At 39.2% G+C, this 23063-nt stretch overlaps 1 protein-coding gene across 2 annotated transcripts in view; it reads left to right on the top strand.

Annotated features, from left to right (window-relative positions):
- The window catches only part of Kif27 (kinesin family member 27), a 110227-nt gene that overhangs the window by 15507 nt on the left and 71657 nt on the right, over window positions 1-23063 (top strand). For both annotated transcript variants that reach the window (XM_042696255.1, XM_042696254.1), the window contains exons 3-5: window positions 1814-2014; window positions 8149-9107; window positions 18282-18425. In XM_042696255.1, the coding sequence (XP_042552189.1) occupies window positions 1814-2014; window positions 8149-9107; window positions 18282-18425 (1304 nt within the window). The remainder of the gene's footprint in view (window positions 1-1813; window positions 2015-8148; window positions 9108-18281; window positions 18426-23063) is intronic.

Genomic DNA, 23063 nt, shown 5'->3' on the forward strand with positions numbered 1-23063 from the left:
ATAAGGGAAACCATGGGACCTATGTTTCTTTGGGCCTAGCTTACTTCACTTAATATAATTTTTTCCAAGCCTTTCCATTTCCTAACAAATGGGGAAATGTCATTCTTTCTGATGGAGGCATAGAATTCCATTGTGTATATATACCACATCTTCTTGATCCATTCATCTACTTAGGGGCATCTGGGTTGGTTCCATATCTTAGCTATGGTAAATAATGCTTAAGCTCCCTATGTATTATTGTTAGTTGCTTGCCAGAAATTTTCTCTCATGGCAAAGTTTTTCTTCCATTCTATAAGTTGTCTTTTCAGTCTAGTGACTTCATTCTTTGCTTTACAGAAGCTTTTTAGTTTGATGCAATCCCATTTGTGAATCCTTGTTCTTACGTGCTGAGGTAATGGAGTTCTATTCAGGAGGTTTCTGCCTATGACAATAGGATATAGTATTTTCCAATACTCTTTCCATTAGTAGTTTCAAAGGTTCAGGTCTTACATAGTAAACATCATTGTATGTACCATCATGCCCACCTCACTTTTAAAAATACCATATTCAGCCGGGCGCTGGTAGCTCACGCCTGTAATCCTAGCTACTCAGGAGGCTGAGATCTGAGGATCGCGGTTCAAAGCCATCCCGGGCAGGAGAGACCGTGAGACTCCCATGTCCAATAAACCACCACAAAACCGGAAGTGGCGCTGTAGCTCAAGTGGTAGAGCGCTTGCCTTGAGCTGAAGAGCTGAGGGACAGCGCCCAGGCCCAGAGTTCAAGCCCCACGACCGACCAAAAAAAAAAAATACCATATTCACTTATCAGTTATGATGTTTAAAAAATTCACACACAAATATACAATGGAATGAGCAAAAATATATTCTAGCATTGACAGTAATAGCAAAAGGTCTTATAAGGAAATGATTCAATAATTATTTGAGTTTACATTTTAGGGTAATCATAAGTGAGTTATGAGATACATCTACATGGAGTAATATCAGAGTATTTTTTCTTGTAAAGAAACTGTACAGAGGGGCTACAGTTACACGAGTAAGGTAATGAGTACATTTACCTATTGAGCATTGTTACCTCTTCCTTTGTTTTTCCCATACCATCCCTTCTGTACCCACTTCCCAACTGCTCCTTCCCTATCATGATGTATATATATATATATTTTTTTTTGGGTCCGGTCGTGGGGCCTGAACTCTGGGCCTGGGCGCTGTCCCTCAGCTCTTCAGCTCAAGGCTAGCGCTCTACCACTTGAGCCACAGCACCACTTCCGGCTTTTTTTCTTTTTGCTTATGTGGTGCTGAGGAATCGAACCCAGGGCCTCAGGCATGCAAAGCAAGCGCTCTACCACTGAGCCAACTTCCCAGCCCCATGATGTATATTTTTAATATACATTGTTGAGTTTAAGACAAATGTTTCAGAACCTATATTTCAGGATACTGTGAACCTCCTACTTATTTATTTGGCTTATACCAGTTATTCCTTATTGTAACTGCCTGTTTTTCCTTGGAAGAAGTCAACAACTCAGGGATATTCCCCTCATTTTGTTCACTAAAGTTTCCCATAATCCTAGAATAGTGCATGACACATATATAGACATTAAATAAATAGTTGTTGAATGAATGCCTGATGAGGTCTATGTAAAGAGATCCGTGTGAAAACTTTCACTCATGAATTTTACAATTTTGTGTTTTTAAACTTTAATAATAGAGAAATATAAAAAAATTATACAGTATAACTTTTGGATATATATTTTGGATACATATGTGTATATGTATGTATTTCAAAGCTCCAGATTTGCTTTCCTTTTCTAAATTTTCAGCATCAGTAGTGGAGGGTCAAAAGGGTATCATTCCTCGAGCTATACAAGAAATATTTCAAAGCGTCTCTGAAAATCCTAACATTGACTTTAATATAAAAGTATCCTACATAGAAGTATACAAAGAGGACCTAAGAGATCTTCTAGAACTGGAGACATCCATGAAGGATCTTCACATCCGAGAAGATGAAAAAGGGAACACAGGTAAAGTAGTCTGTCTACTTAACCAGTTGCCTTTAGTAGCAAGCAGATATACTGAGTTTTGCCTGTGTGTGCTTAGACAAGTGCTCTGCCACTTGAGCCATATTCTGAGCTCTCAAGAATATCTTTAAGGGCTGGGAAGGTGGCTCAGTGGTAGAGCACTTGCCTTGCATGCCTGAGGCCCTGGGTTCAATTCCTCAGTACCACATAAGCAAAAAGAAAAAAGCCGAAAGTGGTGCTGTGGCTCAAGTGGTAGAGCGCTAGCCTTGAGCTGAAGAGCTGAGGGACAGTGCCCAGGCCCAGAGTTCAGGCCCCACAACAGGACCCCCCCCCAAAAAAAAAATCTTTAATTCAATTTCTGGATATATTCCAAGGAAGTTTAAAAAACTAAGCAAAAGGAATTTTTACTTTTTATTCATTTGCTCTTGAGGTACTTAGAATGAAAGTTGGAGCTATGTGCATGTTAGGTAAACACTCTGTCATCAACCCATAACCATAGCCCTTGTTTTTGTTTTTAAATTCAATATCTTTTTGCTTATTGTGTGAAAAGTAGTTCTTCAGACTGGATGAATTTATTCATTTGTAATTCAGAGTACTGTTTTCCTATTGTTAACTTACATCTGAGCTAACCTTAAACTGATATTGGCTAAATTTAATTTTATATTTTTTTCCTCTCAGGGACTTCCTGAGATGAAGGATGGCTGTCCAGATTTTTGTCAAGAAACACCTATTTTTTTCCTCATCTTTTTTTTTTTTTTTCCAATACTGGGGTTTGAATTTAGGGCCTTACTTGCTGGCCAGGCGTTCTACCAGTTGAGCTATGTTGCCCATCCCATTTAACTTTAGCTATTTTTCACATAGGGTCTCATGTTTTTACTTTAGTAAACTTGGACTTCAGTCCTCTTATTTATACCTCTTATGTAGCTGCTATGACAAGCATATGTCACCACACTCAACTTATTGGTTGAGATGGGGGTCTTAATAACTTTCTGCCTTGGCTGGCCTCAAACTGCAGTCACACTTGATTCCCTTTTAAGAGCTTAGAGCTTGAATTTTGCTTCTCCACATTGACATTTACTATCCTTTGTTATGCATCTTGAGGTCTGACTTTTGTGTGTGTGTGTGTGTGCTAGTATGGGGGCTTGAACTCAGGGCCTTGTGCTCTCACTTAACTTTTTTGCTCAAGGCTGGAGTTCTATCACTTGAGCCATAGCTCCACTTCCAGGTTTTTGGTGGTTAATTGGAAATAAACAGTCTCAAGACTTTCCTGACATTTTCCTGCCTTTGAATCATGATCCTCAGATCTCAGTCTCCTGAGTAGTTGAAATTACAGGCATGAACACAGGGCAGAGGTCTGACTTTTTGGGCTAATAATCTGTTAACTCTATTAATTATTTTCTGTTGTTTGGAAATGGAAGAATATTACCAGGAGGGATAAAAATGCAAACATTTTTTTTTTTGGGGGGGGGGTCTGGTCGTGGGGCCTGAACTCTGGGCCTGAGCACTGTCCCTCAGCTCTTCAGCTCAAGACTAGCGCTCTACCACTTGAGCCACAGTGCCACTTCCAGCTTTTTTCTTTTTGCTTATGTGGTGATGAGGAATCGAACCCAGGGCCTCATGCATGCAAGGCAAGCATTCTACCATTGAACCACCTTCCCAGCCTGCAAACATTTTTTTAAATGACATTTTTTTTTTCCTTTTCAAGATACTGAGAATTGAACTCAGGGCCTCATGGTTGCTGGACAGATGCTCTACCACTTGAGCCATCTCCCTTGTCCTTTTGCTGTTAGTTTATTTTCAGATAAGGGTTTGCCTGAGTTGGCCAGAGATTTTGATTGTCTTACTTCCATCTCTCCAGTAAGTGGAATCATAGGTATGTGCCACCATGCCTTGTTTTTAATTTTTTTTTGTGCCAGTCTTAGGGCTTGAACTCAGAACCTGAGTGTATTTCCACTCAAGGCTAGCACTCTGCCACTTGAGCCATAGCTCCACTTCCAGATTTTTTGGTGGTAAATTGGAGAGAAGAGTTTCAGCCAGCCTAGGGTAGTTTTGAACCTCACTCCTCAGCCTCCGGAGTAACTAGGATTACAGGAGTAAACCATCAGCACCCTATCCCTGTTTGTTTTGGAGATAAGAGTCTTACTTCTTTCTCCTGGGCTGTCCTCAAACTAATTTTTATGTCCATTTCCTCAGTAGCCTGGATTACAAGCATGTATCACCGTGCCTAGCAATTTTTTGCTTATTTGAGTTAAGAGCTATTTGTCATGGAATATTTTGAAAATGTATAAAACTATAAGGGAGAAAGTTAAAGATCATCTCTGACCCTTGAACTTTGAAATGGCAGGTTTTTCCTCCTCCTCTCCTTGATGCTGGAGATTGATCCCAGGGCTTTGTACATGCTTTGCAAGTGCTCTGCCATTGAGCTAGTTCTTCCATTAGCCAATAATATCTCTTTTTGTGTGTTTCTTTCCCAAATTCCTATTCTGTGTATATATAATTTTAAAACTTTTTTTTTTTTTGTTGGTCGTGGGGCTTGAACTCTGGGCCTGGGCGCTGTCCCTCAGCTCTTCAGCTCAAGGTGAGTGCTCTACCACTTGAGCTACAGCGCCACTTCCGGTTTTTCTGGTGGTTTATTGGAGATAGGAGTCTCACGGTCTCTCCTGCCCGGGCTGGCTTTGAACCGCGATCCTCAGATCTCAGCCTCCTGAGTAGCTAGGATTACAGGTGTGAGCCACCAGCGCCCGGCCATAATTTTAAAACTTTATGGGCTGGGAAGGTGACTCAGTGGTAAAGTGCTTGCCTTCCGCATGAAGCCCTGGGTTTAATTCCTCAGCACCACATAAGCAGAAAAAGCTAGAAGTGGCTCTGTGGCTCAAGTGGTAGAGTGCTAGCCTTGAGCTGAAGAGTTGAGGGAATGCTCAGGCCCAGAGTTCATGCCCCACCACTGACAAAAACAAAAAAATAAAAAAAGTATATGCTTGTAATACAGTACTACCTACAGTTTTACATTTTATTTTCCACATAATATTTATATTGTATTTTCATCACAGTTTTGTTTTGTTTTTGACAGTCCTAGGGCTTGAACTCAGAGCCTGGGTGCTATCCTTGAGCTTTTTGTGCTCAAGGCTAGTGCTCTATCACTTGAGCCACAGCTCTACTTCCAGCTTTTGTGACATTTAATTGGAGATTAGAGCCTCATGGATTTTCCTGCCAGGGCTTGATTGGAACCACAGTCCTCAGATCTCAGCCTCCTAAGTTGCTAGGATTACAGGCATGAGCTAGAACCTGGATATCACAGTTGTTGGGTTTTTTTTGTTGTTGTTGGTGGTGGTGGTGGTGGTGATAGTACTGGAGATTGAGCTCAGGACCCCTTGCTAGACAGATACTTAAGCTACACCCCATTCCTGTTTTGTTTTTTGGTTATTTTTTGGAAATAGTCTTTTTTTTTTTTTTGTCAGTCATAGGGCTTGAACTCAGGGCCTGGGTGCTGTCTCTGAGCTTTTTTTTTTTTTTTTTTTTTTTTTTTTTTTGGGTCCGGTCGTGGGGCCTGAACTCTGGGCCTGGGCGCTGTCCCTCAGCTCTTCAGCTCAAGGCTAGCGCTCTACCACTTGAGCCACAGCGCCACTTCCGGCTTTTTTCTTTTTGCTTATGTAGTGCTGAGGAATCGAACCCAGGGCCTCAGGCAATGCAAGGCAAGCGCTCTACCACTGAGCCACCTTCCTAGCCCTTGGAAATAGTCTTATGTCTTTGTCCAAGACTTGACTCAGACTTGAATTATCCTACCTACAACCTCCCAAGTAGCTAGGATTACAATTGTGGGCCATTGTGCTTAGTCCATTTGTATTATCAATGTGGTATAATAACTTATTTAACTCTGCTGTTGTAGAATATTTAGGCTGTTTTAAGGTTTTGTTATTAATGCCATTGATGTAAGAGTTCTTGGCTGAATTCCACTCCTAGAAAACATACATAGAACTTTTTCTGAAGAGGCTGCCAGACGAATGACTTCCTGGAGGACTTCGCTAGCACTTAGGAAAGGAAAATTGATATTATCATTCAAATTATAGTCTATAGGGGACAGTGAAACTTGCTCCTTACAGCCATGTTCTGGCCATCATGGCATTCCTGGATGCTTGGATAAACTGTTTTTTGCCTTGTAAGAAAGCGACCATGTTAGCTTATGGTCTTACTAGATAACCTTATATAGTTTTATCTATTCTGAGTAGAATTCATACTGAGCTTCTTGTACCTATGGTTATAATTACTGAGGTTTCTATGGTGTATAAAAATGACCAAATAATATATGCTAATTATAAAACATTAAAAACAATAGAAATATAGACTACACTCTGATTTCTAATAAACTTGGTGAATGTATTTTTCCTAAGTGAACCAATCTTGCAAAAAATTTGGAGGGCCATACAAATTATCTTAAGACAAATTACTATCTTATGTAGAGTTCTTCCCACGACCACAGTACATTTGATTGACAGATTGCTTTACTATCCTGGTATTCTCTGTCCTTGAAACAATGTTGTCTCAGCTACTGCAAAATTAGGGTCACCTGAAATGATTAATTTTTTAAAATATTGATTTCCAGGCCCAACTTCTTAGAGATTCTGATTTTTAGTCTAGGATAGTGCATTAGTTGTTTTTGTTTTGTTTTGTTTTTCATAATAAGTTACTAGGTGATACGTGAGTGGGTTTTAGAACCAGACCATTAGCTTACAGCCAAATATTCTATAAAAATTTCTAAAACTTTTATGAAAAATTTACTAGAATTTACAGGTTCAGTGCCATATTGTATAATCCTTGAGGGTTTAGCTCTGCCTATTTGTAGTACAGATAATTTAGAACTTTTATTTACTTTTTTTTGTACTATGAAATTTGAACTCTCAGGGTCTTGAGAGCTTACTAAGGCAAGCACCTCTCCTACCAAATCTGTAGTCTTTACAAAATTTCATTTACTTTTCTGATAGCATCTCCTACTTCTTGCCTGAGGCCAGCCTTGAACCATCTAGACCTCCCACAGAGCTGAGATTACAGATATGCACCTCTATACCCAGATTGTTCTTTGAGATAAGGTCTAGTTCATTTGCTTAGGCTGGCTTTGAACCTTGATTTTCTTATCTATGACTCCCTACTTGGAAGTCATAGATTGGGATTATAGTTGTGAGCCACCATACCTGGCCTAGAACTTTAAATGAACTAGGTTGCTACACTAGTGTCATGATAGAAATTATATAAACAAAGTTATTTATTTTAAAAGTAACAGTGATTGTGGCAGGATGTCAAAGAGGAAGCATGACACTACCATTTGAGCAAGGACTTGAGCTTTGCTTCTTGGATTAAAATCACAAATAACTTAATTTGTATTCAAGTTTTGATTTATCATTGATTGTGAGTCGACAACACAAAAAAAAAAGCTTTAAAGCTAAGGATGGCTTAAACTGCAAAAAAACTAATTTCTCTCAATTTACTACTGTCTAGCTCTATGAATCTATGATACATAGATTACTACTTAATCTGAGTCAAAATATTGAAACAGAGGGGTTTGAGTTTTTTGTTTTTGTTTTGTTTTGGGGATTGAACCTAAATCTTTTTTTTTTGTTTGTTTGTTTGTTTGTTTTTGGTCGGTCGTGGGGCTTGAACTCTAGGCTTGGGCACTCTCCCTGCGTTCTTCAGCTCAAGGCACATGCTCTACAGCTTGAGCCACAGCGCCACTTCCACCTAAACCTTTTTATGTGCTAAACACATACTTAACCACAGAGTTCTACCTCTAGCTCAAGAGTTTTTTTCTTTGGTTGTTCATTTTAAAGGTTTAAGTGTGATGTTTGGCGGAAGGAAGGAAGGAAGGAAGGGAAAAGAAAGGAAAGAAAGAAAGAACAAGAAAGAAAGAAGCGCACTAGATTTGTAACAATAAGTTATATCTTTTAGAGTTCAATCAAATGGTTCCATCGGGGAAATTTCCTTAAATTATTTAAATGAGATGGATGATGTTATTATTGTTTGCAATGCTATGTTTTTTTTCAAAGTGACTATCTTGATTGGGCTGTTTAGCAAATGATAACTTGTCTGTGTAACTCTATTGGATTTGATGGAAGCTTGCTTTTAAGATTTGTTGTTGCTATTTCCAGTGATTGTTGGGGTCAAAGAATGCCATGTGGAGAGTGTGGATGAAGTGATGAGTCTCCTAGAGGTGGGGAATGCCGCTAGACATACGGGTACCACGCACATGAATGAGCACTCCAGCAGGTCACATGCAATTTTTACAATCAGCATTTGTCAAGTTGAGAAAAATGCAGAGGCATCTGATGATGGATCATGGTATTCCCATCGGCATATCATCTCCAAGTTCCATTTTGTAGATTTGGCTGGATCAGAACGAGTAACCAAAACAGGGAATACCGGTGAACGGTTCAAAGAATCCATTCAAATCAACAGTGGATTGCTGGCTTTAGGAAATGTAATAAGTGCCCTTGGGGACCCACGCAGGAAGAGCTCACATATTCCATACAGGGATGCTAAAATTACTCGGCTTCTGAAAGACTCCCTGGGAGGCAGTGCCAAGACTGTCATGATCACCTGTGTCAGCCCATCCTCCTCAGATTTTGATGAGTCTTTAAATTCTCTCAAATATGCCAACAGAGCTCGCAACATTAGAAACAAACCCACTTTAAACTTTAGCCCCAAGTCAGACCGTATGGATGAAATGGAATTTGAAATTAAGTTGCTGAGAGAAGCTTTGCAAAGCCAGCAGGCTAGCGTCAGCCGAACTAGCCAGGTCCTTGGAGAGAGCACTCCTGATAAAAATAGGATCCATTCTCTAGAGGAACAAGTAGCTCAGCTACAAGGGGAATGTCAGGACTACCAAAATTGTATAGAGGAAGCCTTTACCTTCCTAGTGGACCTAAAAGATGCTGTTAGATTAAACCAGAAGCAGCAAGATCAACTTCAGGAGTGGTTTAACATGACCCAAGAGGTCAGAAAGGCCGTCCTTACTTCATTCCAAGGAAGCCAGGGCAGTGGAGACCTGGAAGAAGGACCACAGCATGTTACAGTTCTCCAGCTGAAGAGAGAGCTTAAGAAATACCAGGTACTTACACATTACTTTCATGAGTAACTTGTTTATGAACTACATGTATTTGGGCAAATCAATTCTAAAAGACTGCAATTGATGATGCTTTTAAGAAGAATTCCATTTACCCTTTGGCTTCCTCTGTTTCTTTCTATTCTCTATTGTTTCTTCTTCATGAGTTTTGACTTGATTGGTTCCTCTTCTCTTTATCGTTAAACTATAGGTCAGTATGTTAAATATATTAAATAGGTCAAGTGTAATATTTTGGTATCAACTTAGAGGGTGAAAAGAAATGTTTTCAGAAATAACTAAGTTGTACTTTTTTTTGACCATAAAAACATGATTTTATCAGTTAATTTCTTATAAGAGAATTATCTAAACATAAACTAATGGATAATCCCAAAACAAACTGAGTACAATAAAACTGTATCATAAATAAATTTGAACTTACACCTGAAAAGCCCAAAGTAATTTTTTTTTTTTTGGTTGGTCGTGGGGCTTGAACTCTGGGCCTGAGCGCTGTCCCTCAGCTCTTCAGCTCAAGGCGAGAGCTCTACCACTTGAGCTATAGCGCCACTTCTGGTTTTCTGGTGGTTTATTGGAGATAAGAGTTTCACAGACTTTCCTGCCTAGGCTGGCTTTGAACTACGATCCTCAGATCTCAGCCTCCTGAGTAGCTAGGATTATAGGCGTGAGTCACCAGCACCCGGCTCCAAAGTAATTTTTAAAAGTTTTTTGTTTGTTTTTAATAATCTAAGTTGTACTTTACTAAGTTCTTTCTCTGGGTCTGTAGTTCTTTAGAAAATACTTCATTTCTTAAGTCTAGATTTAATTAATTTAATCAACACATTTGACAATATCAAGCAATTAAGGAATGGATATGTATGCACATTGTATATACATATTTTGAGTTCAAAATTAATTGCCCCATTTATCATTTGAAAAAACATGGCATTAACGATTATGTGTCACTGGGAGATAATGTGGAACAAGACATACCTGGCTCACAAGACACACCTGGCTCTCCTTTTGTGGCATTCGTAAGAAGAATCTTTCTTTAAGTAACCTGGTTCCCAATTTCTAGGGTGTCATCTGTTTCCTAATATAGGAAAGCATTGCTTTCTGATGAGAAATGGGTATTCTCTATTATAGCACTTTGCAAACTTTTTCAAAACAAGAAAAAAATGTATAGAAGTGTGTTTTATATATATATATTTTTATTTATTTATTTTTTTATTTTATTTTTTTTGTCGGTCATGGGGCCTGAACTTTCTGGGCCTGGGCACTGTCCCTCAGCTCTTCAGCTCAAGGCTAGTGCTCTACCAGTTGAGCCATAGCACCACTTCCAGCTTTTTCTGTGTATGTGGTACTGAGGAATCGAACCCAGGGCCTCATGCATGCAAGGTAAACACTCTACCACTGAGCTACTTTCCCAGCCCGTGTGTTTTATATTTTTGCAGTCTCATTAACCTTTATCTTAATAGAAGGCAATTGGATTTCATAATGTGCTTTCAGCAGTTTGTTAGCTCATGCTGTTGAAGTTAGAAAAGAAAAATTCAGCCTTATGTAAATTTGTATTTGGAGTATTTTAATAACTTTTTAATATAACTGGAAATTTTTCTTTAATTTTTTTCATGTTTGAGGAAAGTACTCTATCACTTGATCAGCGTCCTTAACCTTTTTTTGTTTGTTGATTTGTTTTATTTTTTGAGATAGTGCTCTGCTAACTTGGCCCAAGCTAGACTCTAGCTCCAGAATCCTCCCTACCTTCTGAATAATTGGATGACAAGCATGCACTACCATGCCTGACTAGGAGGGGTGTGTGTGTGTGTGTGTGTGTGTGTGTGTGTGTGTGTGTGTGCGTGCGTGCACGCGCGCGCACATGCATATACATTTGCTGGTACTGGGGCTTGAACTCAGGGCCTTAAGTGCTTGCTTAGTCTTTTCTGCTCAACATTGGTACTCTATCACTTGGGCCATGCTTTTTTTTTTTAACATTTTGCTGGTTAGTGGTAAATAACAATGTCTTGGATTTGACTTCCCTGGCAATCTTCAGATCTCAGCCTCAGCCTCATTAGCAGCTAGGATTATAGATGTTAGCCATTGGTACTTAGTTTCAGAGATTATTTTTTAATACCATACCAGAACTTAACAAGTAGATATTTCCTATGTTTACTTGTAGTATGTGCTTTGAAATTTTTTTTTTTTTTGCCTGTACCAGGGCATGAACTCATAGCTTCAAATCTTGCTTGGCTTTTTAGCTAACAATTAGCACTGTGTCACTTGAGTCATGCCTCTAGTACTACTTTTTTTGCTGGCTAATTGGAAATTGTCTTGAGGCCTACTGCCAGGACTGGTTCAGACCTTAGTCCTTTGATCTCAGCCTCTTGTGGCTAGGATTACAGGTGTAAGCCACCCGTACCTGGCTAAAACTTTTAAAAAAATTAAGATTTGCTGGCTCCACATTTTGAAAATAATTGATCATTTAGGAAATAAGTTGTGTGCTAGGCTAAACAGTTATTCCAAAACCAATGATACCAAGGTATTATTTTTGTATTTTGTATTATTTTTGTTTTGTATGTAATTAGAGCTGAACCCAGGGCCTTGTGCATGGTAGGCCTTCTGCCTAACCACTTGAATTATGCTTTTTTGTTTGCATTTTGTCTCTATGAGCTACACTCACTAGCTTTTCCCAGGGCTGACTTTAAACTCAATCCTTCTGTCTGTACTCCCCAAATAGCTGAAAGTACAGGTATTGGATACTCTGTTTGGCTATTACATTTATAAGCATTTGTTGGAAGCTGTCAAGCTCATAAGTAGCAGAAATGTTTTCTGAAATTTAATTTTTGTGAAATTCAAGGATTATCATTTCTAGAAAAGCTCAAGTTTTCCTTGAAATGGTAGGTCCTCATTTTTGAGAAAATGTCTGCATGTACTCAAGTCTGAATAGCCATAGTTTATTTTTCTTTTTTCTTTTTTGGATTCGGTCGTGGGGCCTGAACTCTGGGCCTGGGCTCTGTCCCTCAGCTCTTCAGTTCAAGGCTAGCACTCTACCACTTGAGCCACAGCGCCACTTCTGGCTTTTTTTTTTTCTGCTTATGTGGTGCTGAGGAATCGAACCCAGGGCCTCATGCATGCAAGGCAAGCACTCTACCACTGAGCCACCTTCCCAGCCCAGTTTATTTTTCTTGTAAGCCTAGTTTGTTATTCTTTTTTCTTTTAATTGTGAAAAAACTGTACAGAGGGGTTACAATTACATGGGCAAGATAATGAGTACATTTCTTATCAAGCATTGTAGCCTCCTCCTTTGTTTCCCCTTCCCATCCTATCCTCCCCCCACCCCCCCAACACTCCTCCCCCCCCCAGCCCTCCTCCCCACCCCACCAAAGTTGTAAAGTTCATTTTCAACATAACGACTTGTACATCTCATTGTTGCAATGGGTCCACCTGTATAGCACAGACTAGCCTCTAATTCACCATCTTGTTAACTCAGTCTCCTGAGTACTGGGATTTCAAGCATGCACCACTATGCCTGATATAGTTTGTCATTTTTAAGTTCCTAGTGCTGCTTATAAATCATCTGCAAGTGCTCAAGTACATTCCCACATACAGCTTTTCCCACACACACGAACTCCAGAATTGAAAATTCATTTTTTTTGGTTGTTGTTGGTCATGGGGCTTGAACTCTGGGCCTAGGCGTTGTCCCTGAGCTCTTCAGCTCAAGGCAAGCATTCTACCACTTGAGCCACAGCGCCACTTCTGGTTTTCTGGTGGTTTATTGGAGATAAGAGCCTCATGGACTTTCCTGCCCGGGCTGTCTTTGAACCTTGATCCTCAGATGTCAGCCTCCTGAGTAGCTAGGATTACAGGCATGAGCCACCAGTGCCTGGCTGAAAATTAATTTTTTTATGCCAGTCTTGGCACTTGAACTCAGGACATGGGTGCTGCCCCTGAACTTATTCTGCTCAAGGCTAGCACTCTACCACTTCAGCCACAGCTCAAGTTCTATCTTTTTGGTAGTTAATTGGAGATAAGAGTCTCATGAACTTTCCTTCCCAGGATGGCTTCCAAGAGTGATCCTAATATCTCAGCTTCCTAAGTAGGATTACAGGTGTGAGCTATAGGCACTTGGTAAGGCAATACTTTCTTTCTTTTTTTGTGAAAGGTGGTAACCATGACTTGCCTCTTTCCCACACAGAACAAGCCCTTCCTCAGTAGTGTAAGAAACTGGTAGGACAGGAAGTACAGGTAATTGGAAGATTGAATTTTGGGATAATACAGATGTTGATAAGAAGAACTGCTTTTCCTTTTTCTTGCTTCTTAGGTGGCTGAAATTGGAAGCCCATACCACCTACTGTTAGAGGGGTAGGAAAAGTGCTAATTTTCTTTCTTTCTCTGTTAGAAACTCTAAAATTAAATTTGCTCTGGATTATGGCTTCCTGAAGATACTAACATCTTTCTGGAAAAGAATACCATGATCAGATTATTCTGGGGAATGCTAGATGGCGGAAAGCAAAGTTTTCTTAATTATAGGATTTGACAGAGCTTGGAAAATGCTAATGAATATTATCAATCTCAAAGTGAGAGACACAGCCCCTTTCCCCTATTTATTGGGATCTGAATCTTACAGGACTAATGATCTCTAGGTACTACTGGATAGCAAATGATCAAACAAAAGTTGTCATTCCACACACTTGTGTTGCTTTGGCAGTATTCCTGGGATTTGAATTCCAGGTCTGCAGCTCTGGCTAGGCTGATTTGTTATCATCTGAGTTGTGCAGCTAAACTAGTTTTTCTCTGGTTATTTTGGAGCTGGAGTCTACCATACTTTTCTGCCCAGGATGGCTTCCGTTTCAATCTTCAGGCTCTCAGCCTCTTGAGTAGCTAGGATTACTTACAGGCATGAACTACTGAGTCTGGCTCAAATAAATTCATTTTTTGCCCTTTCTTTTTTTCTGTGAGATGACCAAAAAAACAACAACAACAACAAAAACCCAGTGGTTAAAAACAACTATGCCAGGGCTAGGAGGGTGGCTCAGTGGTAGAGTGCTTGCCTTGCATGGATGAGGCCCTGGGTTCAGTTCCTCACCACCACATAGTGGCCCATAATGGCACTGTGGCTTAAGTAGTAGAGTGCTAGCTTTAAGCTGAAGGGCTGAGGGACAGAGGCTAGGTCTAGAGTTCAGGCCCCACGACCGACAAAAAGAAAGAAAGAAAAAAAAGAACAAGCGTGTCTCCTGGGCATTCATGGTTCACGTCTGTAATCCTAGCTACTCAGGAGGCTGAGAGCTGAGGACTGCAGTTCAAAGACAGCCTGGGCAGGAAAGTTTGTGAGCATTCACCACCAAAAGGCTGGAAGAGGAGCTGTGATTCAATTGGTAGAGTGCTAGCATTGAGCAGAAAAGCTCAGGGGGAGCAACGAGGCCCTGAGTTCAAGCCCCAGGACCACAACACACACACACACACACACACACACACACACACACACACACACACACACACACACACACACACACACACACACACACACACACACACACACACACACACACACACACACACACACACACACACACACACACACACACACACACACACACACACACACACACACACCTGGATGAAGTAAAGCTCAATAATTGTTAGCTAATTATAATCTCCTCTTATTATTTATTTATTTATTTTTGTTGGTTGTGGGCCTGAATTCTGGGCCTGGGTGCTGTCCCTCAACTCTTCAGTTCAAGGCTAGTGCTCTGTCACTTGAGCCACAGTGCCACTTCCAGTTTTCTAGTGGTTTATTGGAGATAAGAGTCTCATGGACTTCCCTGCGCAGGCTGGCGGGCTGGCTTTGAACGGTGATCTTCAGATCTCAGCCTCCTAAGTAACTAGGATTACAGGCATGAGCCACAAGCACCGGGCTTCCTCTCTTTTATTTATTTATTTGATTAGCTCCCCTGGGCTTAGGCATGTAAAAGTATCAGCTTTAGTCTTCCTAGGGAAGAACATATCCCATGTATCACTGTGAATGTAGCTTGGTAAACTGTCCTGCTTAGAGAGATTGCTTGGCATCATGACAAGAAGGCAGCCTGGGTGAAGATTTTTTTTTTTTCTTGGCCCTGCTTCTTTTCTTGAGTCTAGTAGGCAGACAAGTAAGCTTATTGAAAACTTCTTGGCCAAGATGAGATTGTAGTCAGATTATTGGTAAGGAAGTAGCATTGTTTTTTTGTTTTTATTTTTGTTTTTTTGTTGGTTGTGGGGCTTGAACTCTGGGCTTGGGCACTGTCCCTCAGCTCTTCAGCTCAAAGCTAGCGCTCTACCACTTGAGCTACAGTACCACTTCTGTAGCATTTGTTTTGAAGTTACCATCTCTCATAAATATATCTAAGGGACTTTGTCATTGTTGTTTGGGGTGGTGTGTGTGTGTGTGTGTGTGTGTGTGTGTGTTGGGACAGTTACTACTAGAGTTTGGACTTAGGGCTTATGGGCTCTATTCTGTTTTAAAAAATAATTATTTATTGAGATTAAGTGATTACATAAATTTCACAAATTTCACAGTATTGTGGGATAGTAATAGTTAAAGTCACGAACACATTTTAATCTTCACAAGGCAAATTGTCATTATCATGGTCTATAAAGTTTGTGAGTTCTATGAGCTTTGACAATACAACTTCAACTTCCACATCAAGTGATATGTACTTTGCTTTGTCTAAGCTGTTCCCTCTTTCCCTCTCATTCCTTCATGGGCTCTATTCTTTTTAGTTTTTCTTTCACTCAAGGCTGGCTCTTTACCACTTTAGCCACAGATATACTTCTGGCTTTTTGCTGTTAGTTGGAGAAAAAGTTTCATAGGCTTTCCTGCCTGAGCTGGCTTTGAGCTTCAATCTTCAGATTTCAGCCTCCTGAATACCTAGGATTGTAGTCATGAATATTGAGCACCGAGCTGACTTTGTTTCTTTTTGTATTTTGAGTACAAGAGTAGACAACGAAGATAAATGTATTGAGTAAACATTGAAATAAATAGAAATCAAATAAAATTATAAAACACTTATAGAGATATTTTACTATGCAGAAGTTAAACTTCTGAAATTAAAAAAAATGCATGTATGGGCTAGGAAGGTGGCTCAGTGGAAGAGTGCGTGCCTTGCATGCATGAGGCCCTGTGTTCGATTCCTCAGCACCATATAAGCAGAAAAAAGCTGGAAGAGGAGCTATGGCTCAAGTGGTAAGAGTGCTAGCCTTGAGCTGAAGAGCTGAGGGACAGCGCCCAGGCCTTGAGTTCGGGCCCTACAACCAAAAAATAATAATGCATGTAGAATAAAGAATAATTCTCATTATTATAGTTACCTCTATGGTTTTATAATATGGTATACAACTACATTGTAATATTAAAATACAACCATACTTTAATATGGTTATATAATCATATTATAAAGAATCTCAGAGAAGCTGGGCACCAATGGCTCATGCCTGTAATCCTAGCTACTCAGGAGGCTGAGATCTGAGGATCATAGTTTAAAGCTAGCTGGGCAGGAAAGTCTGTGAGACTATTCAAAAAATCTGGAAGTGGCACTTTGGCTCAAGTGGTAGAGTGCTAGCATTGAGCAGAAAAGCTCAGGGAGAGAACCAGTCCCTGAGTTCAAGCCCCAGGACTGGCAGAAATAAAAAAGAATCATAGAGAAAAAGAGGGACTCACCTAAAGTCTTACTCTCAAGTGGGTAAAATCAAAACTGGCCTCAGATCTAGGGCCCAGTGAAAGGTCTGATCATTACCATTCTACTTCCAGAAAAGTCACACATGTGCTATATCTTAGATTAAGTTGTTTTGTAAAGTGAAAAGTATTTTTGTCAACGAACCACTTATTCTTGGCTTTATAGCTTTCTAGTAAAGAGCAGAAACTTAGGGTTCAAATAGAGCCTGGGATTGAATCTTAACTATTGTATCATCTTGGGAAGAAATTCAAATCTCACTGAGCCTTAGTTTCTTCATGGTAAGAAATCATGTCTATTTAGGTAGATTTTCAGATTACTAAATATATGGCATGAAGTAGGACCTTGATGAATAATTTCATGCTTATTTAATTTAAAAATTATTCAGACATCCTAAGGTGTCTGAAAAACAAAATTCTTCAGAAACCAAGAAATAAGACCAGATAACTGCATTTTCTGTCTTCAAAAGACATCTCTTCATTGTGAAAGCATATGAACTCCTCAAGTATACGTCATTTAAATGCTTATTTGTATTTTTTTTCACTTTTTAAAAAATTTAATTTGATTGTAAAGGTGATATACAGAGGGGTTACAGTTACATAAGGTAATGGTACATTTCTTGTAGAACATTGTTACCCCACTTTTTCCCAGTTTCCCTCCCCCCAACTCACCTTCTCCCCAAGTTGTAAAGTTCATTTCCAACATAGTGTTTCATTTGGTTTACCCTTTGTCTTTGTTTCACCATTTTGTTATTCCCCTTCCCTTCCCAAATAAGATAAATGTATATACAAGCCTCAGGTACCAAAATCAAAAACAGTGAAATGGGATAAATCAAAGGGTAAAAAAAGAAATAACTTCACCCAGTACATTAAAAAAAGCCAACTTTTGTTTCCATATCTTGGAGTTAATTTCGATTAGCATCATTTTATATAGTCATATATATATAGCTACTGAGCTATTGTGATCCTCAACCCAGTGTTCCCCAGGAGATGAATGGATCAAGAAAAGGGAATTCTATGTTTCCATCAGAACGAATGGCATCGCCTCATTCATAAGGAAATGGAAAGACTTGGAAAATACATATTGAGTGAAGTAAGCCAGACTCAAAGAAACATAGGCTCCATGGTTTCCCTCATTTGTTCTTTCATCTGAACTTTAAAAACACACATGAAAATTTCAGCATTTCTAGCAGACTTGTAAAAATCATACTGGATATACTGTAGAATCCTGATAAGTAGTTTTCATATAAAGGAAATGAAAGTCAGGAAAGCTTTGTCTTCTTGGTAATTAATTGCAAGGATATAGCAATGATAGCTTCCTCATCAGTTTGGGGTTTTGTTTATAAAGAAACCAGGAAAAACTTGAAATGAAAGGGGAAAACGAAAAGAAAATATGTTGTCTACCTAAGATGCTAAGAGTTTTGTTATTATGAAGGTTCTCTTGAGTATTGGCCCTGGTGAATGTCACGTTTTTCTTTTCTGTGCAGTGTGCTCTGGCTGCTGCTGACACTATATTTAATCAGAAGGAACTGGAGGTGAAGGAACTAAAGAAACAAGTGCAAGAGTTGATGCAGGAAAACAAAGGATATATTGTATCTTTGAAAGAAGCTCAGAAAGTGAATAGATTACAGGTAGGGTTCCTTAATTTATCTACTTCTGTAGATGTAGTACTTTAAACAGAATAGCATTTTAACTTTTAATTTTTTATTTATCTTTAAGTAGTTGTACAAAGGGGTTTCAATTCAATATGAGTACAATGCTCCTTGATAAATGCCACCCCTTCCATTGTTCTCTCCCATCTCTCTCAACTCCATCCATCCCCTCAAACTGATTCCATTTTCACATATATACATTGAATATTATGACTGTACAGAATAGCATGTTAAATGATAAATAGACACTTAAGTATATTTCAGTTGAAGGATCTAAACGTAGGTACCTGAAAGATGGTAGTTTTTCCCCTAAATAATTTGAGAAACCATTTTTAGTTTAACTTCTGTTTCACAAAATGAAGCTAATACCTAGAATTTAATTTATATGGTATATAATGCTTATTTTTTTCTCCGTACTTATCCCTTCAGTTGTTTGTGAAGTTAGTATGCAGTATCATGTATCACACTTGTAATCCAAGCTACTCTGGGGACTGAGATCTGGTAGATCAAGGTTTGAAGCTAGCCAGGGCAGGAAAGTCCAAAAGATTCTTATCTTTATAATTAACCATCAAAAAGCCACTCTGTGGTCATGGTCAAATGGTAGAGCAAGAAGCTGAGTGAGCTTAATTAAGATCCTAAGTTTAAACCCTAGTACTTGCTGATATTGGAGTTTGAACTCAGCTTTGAGCTTGCTAGTTAGGTGCTCTATATTTTAAGCTATGCCTTAGCCCCTCTTTATTCTTTAGTTATTTTTCAGATAAGGTCTCATTATTTTTTGTTTGTTTGTTTTTTTGTTGGTTGTGGGGCCTGAACTCTGGGTATGGGTGCTGTCCCTCAGCTCTTCAGCTCAAGGATAGTGCTCTACCACTTGAGCCACAATGCCACTTCCGTTTTTTTCTGCTTATGTGGTGCTGAGGAATCAAACCCAGGGCCTCCTGCATGTAAGGCAAGCACTCTACCACTGAGCCACCTTGGCCACACTCATCATACCTATATCTCCCAAATAGCTTGGATTACAGGTGTTAAGAACCATGTTCAGGTCTTCTTTTACAATATATCCATTTAAAATAGTATCTAGAGTATCTGCCCTCCTGAGCTTATCCTTACCTTCATTCTACGGCAACTCTCCATAAAATTTCTTAATTTTTTATTACCTATAAGTTATAAAGAGTCATTTTCATTTCCAATACACAGGTCCAAATTCTTTTTTATTTTGTCTTGTGGTACAGAATGGTTCAATCCTTTCAATTATTGAAACTGGCTTTTTGCATAAGCATCAGGCCATTTTTTTGTTGATGTACATGTGCTTATAAGACTGTATTTTCTCCTTAATTGGGTTTATTTAAATCTGTATTTTCATTCACTTTTTGGGTCTTTTTCTATCAGTCATTTAAGAGAGTGATGTTAAAATCTCTCAAAATAATTTTGGATTTTTTTTTTCATGTAATTCTAGTGATTTTTCTTTTTACATAAGACAAGACATATTGAGGCTGTGTTATTATTAAGTACATACATGTAGAATTGCTATTTCATACTGATAAATTGACCTTTCAATTTTTTAATTTGCTTTTAGCTCTCCTAATGGTTCTTGCATTTTTTGGGGGGGAGTAGGGGGTCGTGGGGCCTGAACTCTGGGCCTGGGCACTGAACCTCAGCTCTTCAGCTCAAGACTAGTGCTTTATCACTTGAACCACAGTGTCACTAATGACTTGTGCTAAGGAATCAAACGTAGGGCCTCATGCATGTAAGGCAAGCACTCTACCACTGGGCTACCTTCCCAGCCCCGTAAAGTCTGTTTTGTGATTAGTATAGCTACACCATTTTTCTTTGAATAGGAATTTATATGGAGGGTTTTTAAAAATCATTCTTATTTTTTCTGTACCTTAGGCTTATTGTAAGCAGCCTATTGTCACCTTTGCAGTCTTCTCAAATAGTCTTGGTCATTTATTTATTTATTTTAATTTTTTCTGCCAGTTATGGGGCTTGAACTCAGGGCCTGGGCACTGTCCTTGAGCTTCTTTTGTTTAAGGCTAGTACTCTTACCACTTGAGCCACAACACCACTTCTGGCTTTTTCTGTCTAGGTAGTACTAAAGAATTGAACCCAGGGTTTCATGTATGCTAGGCAAGTACTCTACCACTTAGCCATGTTCCCAGCCCTCTTGATCTTTTAATAGGACTGTTTAGTTCATTTATGAATTTAACATAATTACTCTCACAGTTGTGTTTTTTGTTCATCTTTCCTGCTCAGTTTTCCTATTTCTCTCTTGTGTTACCTTCTTGTGTATCAGTTGGGTATTTCTTATTTTTCTATTGCTTTTCCCACTAGTGTCAAAGCTATGCTTTTCTTTATTTTTCTAGTGATTATGCCATCTACCTTTTTATTAAAGTCTAATATCAGTACCTTTACCTTTTCCCAAGACAATGTAAGTGCTTAACTGATCACTCCTCAATTTATATGCCATTAAGACTGTATACTTATTTGAATACATGACTTTTTTTTTTGTCGGCTTGGGTGCTCATGATGAGCACTCTGCTGCTTGAGCCACAGTGCCACTTTCTGTTTTCTAGTGGTTTATTGGAGATAAGAGTCTCATGGACTTCCCTGCCTGGGGCTGGCTTTGAACCATGATCCTCAGATCTCAGCCTCCTGAGTAGCTAGGATTACAGGCGTGAGCCACTGGCGCCTGGCTTACCTGACTTTTAAATAATACTGCTTTTATTTTTTGGCAGTAGTAGGGCTTATTCTAAGTAATCAGGCACTCATCACTTGAACCACTACACCAATCCCTTTTAGTGTTGGTTATTTTCAAGTAAGGGTCTTAGTTTATGCTCAGGCTAGCTTGGACTGTGGTCTTTCTGTTGTGCTTCCCTTAGTCACTGAGATCACAGGTTCTCAACACTGAGCCTAGCCTTTGTGATGAGTCATGTGCCTCCATATCTAGCTATTGACTAAGATGGAATCTCATAATCTTTTTTTAATGCCTAGGCTAGCCTTGAATCATAATCTCCCAATCTCTGCCTCCTGAGTTGCTAGAATTAGAACCACTGTGTCTGGCTAATATTGACTTGTTTTTTTGTTTTGTTTTGTTTTTTTGGTGCCAGTCCTGGGGCTTGAACTCAGGACATGGGCACTAAACCTGAGCTTTTTTACTCAAGGCTAATACATTCTACAACGTGAGCTACCGTTCTGCTTTTGGCTTTTTGGTAGTTTATTGGAAATAAGAATCTCACAGACTTTCCTGCTTTGAACTGTGATCCTTAGATCTCAGTCTCCTGAATAGGTAGGATTATAGGTATGAGCCACTAGCACCCAGCTTAATATTGCATTTTTATTGTTCTGTGAAATTTTAGGGATTTTTCCCCTATTTAAACATTGTAGCATGGAAGTGGCATTGTAGCCCAAGTGGTAGAGCGCTCGCCTTGAGATGAAGAGCTGAGGGACAGCTCCCAAGCCCAGAGTTTAAGCCCCATGACCGACCAAAAAAAAAAAAAAATTGTAGCATGTGTGAAGTATTAAGGTTTTTTTTTTCTTTAACATTTTATAAAATACTGGGTGTCATGACAATGTATTTTGATAATATTTACTCCCATCATCTTCTCCAAACTGTTAGTACCATCCAAAATAGTACCCCTTTCATATTCACATCCTTTTATTGTTGTCGTTATTACTATTGTACTAGAGTTTGAACTCAGGGCCTTAAGCTCTACCACTTGGGCCACACACCCAATCTTTTCGTGTTTAGTTTGTTTTTCAGATAGGCTTCTGTCTAGGCTGGCTTTGGACCATGATCCTCCTACCTGTCCTCCTGAGTAGCTGAATTAAACATAAACCACCATTCATGGCTCACAATGGTTTTTTTTCTGTTGTTGTTGCTATTGTTTTTGTTGGTTGTTGGGCTTGAACTCAGGGCCTGGGTATCTCCCTGAGTTTCTTTGCACTCAAAATTACCACTTGAGACACAGCAACACTTCTGATTTTTGATTGATTATTTGGAGATAAGAGTCTCATGGAGATTTTTCTGCCCATGCCCAGGCTGGCTTCAAATCACAATCCTCAGATCTCAGCCTCATGAGTAGCTAGGATCACAGGCATGAGCCATCAGCATAATGTTTTGTTTACATTTGTTGTTGTTGTTCTAGTACTGGGGCTTGAACTGAGGGCCTGAATGCTGTCCTTTAGCTTTTTCACTCAAGTCTAGTACTCTACCACTTGAGCCATACCTCTCTCCACTTCAGAATTTTTGCTGGTTAATTGGAGATAAAAGTTTCGTGGACTTTCCTGCTGGATTGGCTTGGAACTGTGATCTTCAGATCTAAACCTTTTGAATAGCTTTTGTGTCTGTAAAACAAAGATTGAAGTTAGAACTTTCTGCTTTGGATATTTTACAGGATACATAAAGTACACATAATTTGTTTTGCCATTGACTTTTAAGTTGGCTGTTTCCTGTCACCTTTCTGTCTCCTTTGCTATACAACCTGTTATGTTACCTCTTAGATTTCAACATAATAGGATTCAGCATAATGGTAATTAAGTACATTGTTCTAATCATCATGGCAAACCAACCAGTCACGTTGGATGGGTCATTTTTTTGAGTATTTTGGCTTCTTTGACTAT

Source organism: Dipodomys spectabilis, unplaced genomic scaffold (assembly GCF_019054845.1).
Source record: "Dipodomys spectabilis isolate Male_0828 unplaced genomic scaffold, ASM1905484v1 ptg000204l, whole genome shotgun sequence".
Classification (NCBI taxonomy): Eukaryota; Metazoa; Chordata; class Mammalia; order Rodentia; family Heteromyidae; genus Dipodomys; species Dipodomys spectabilis.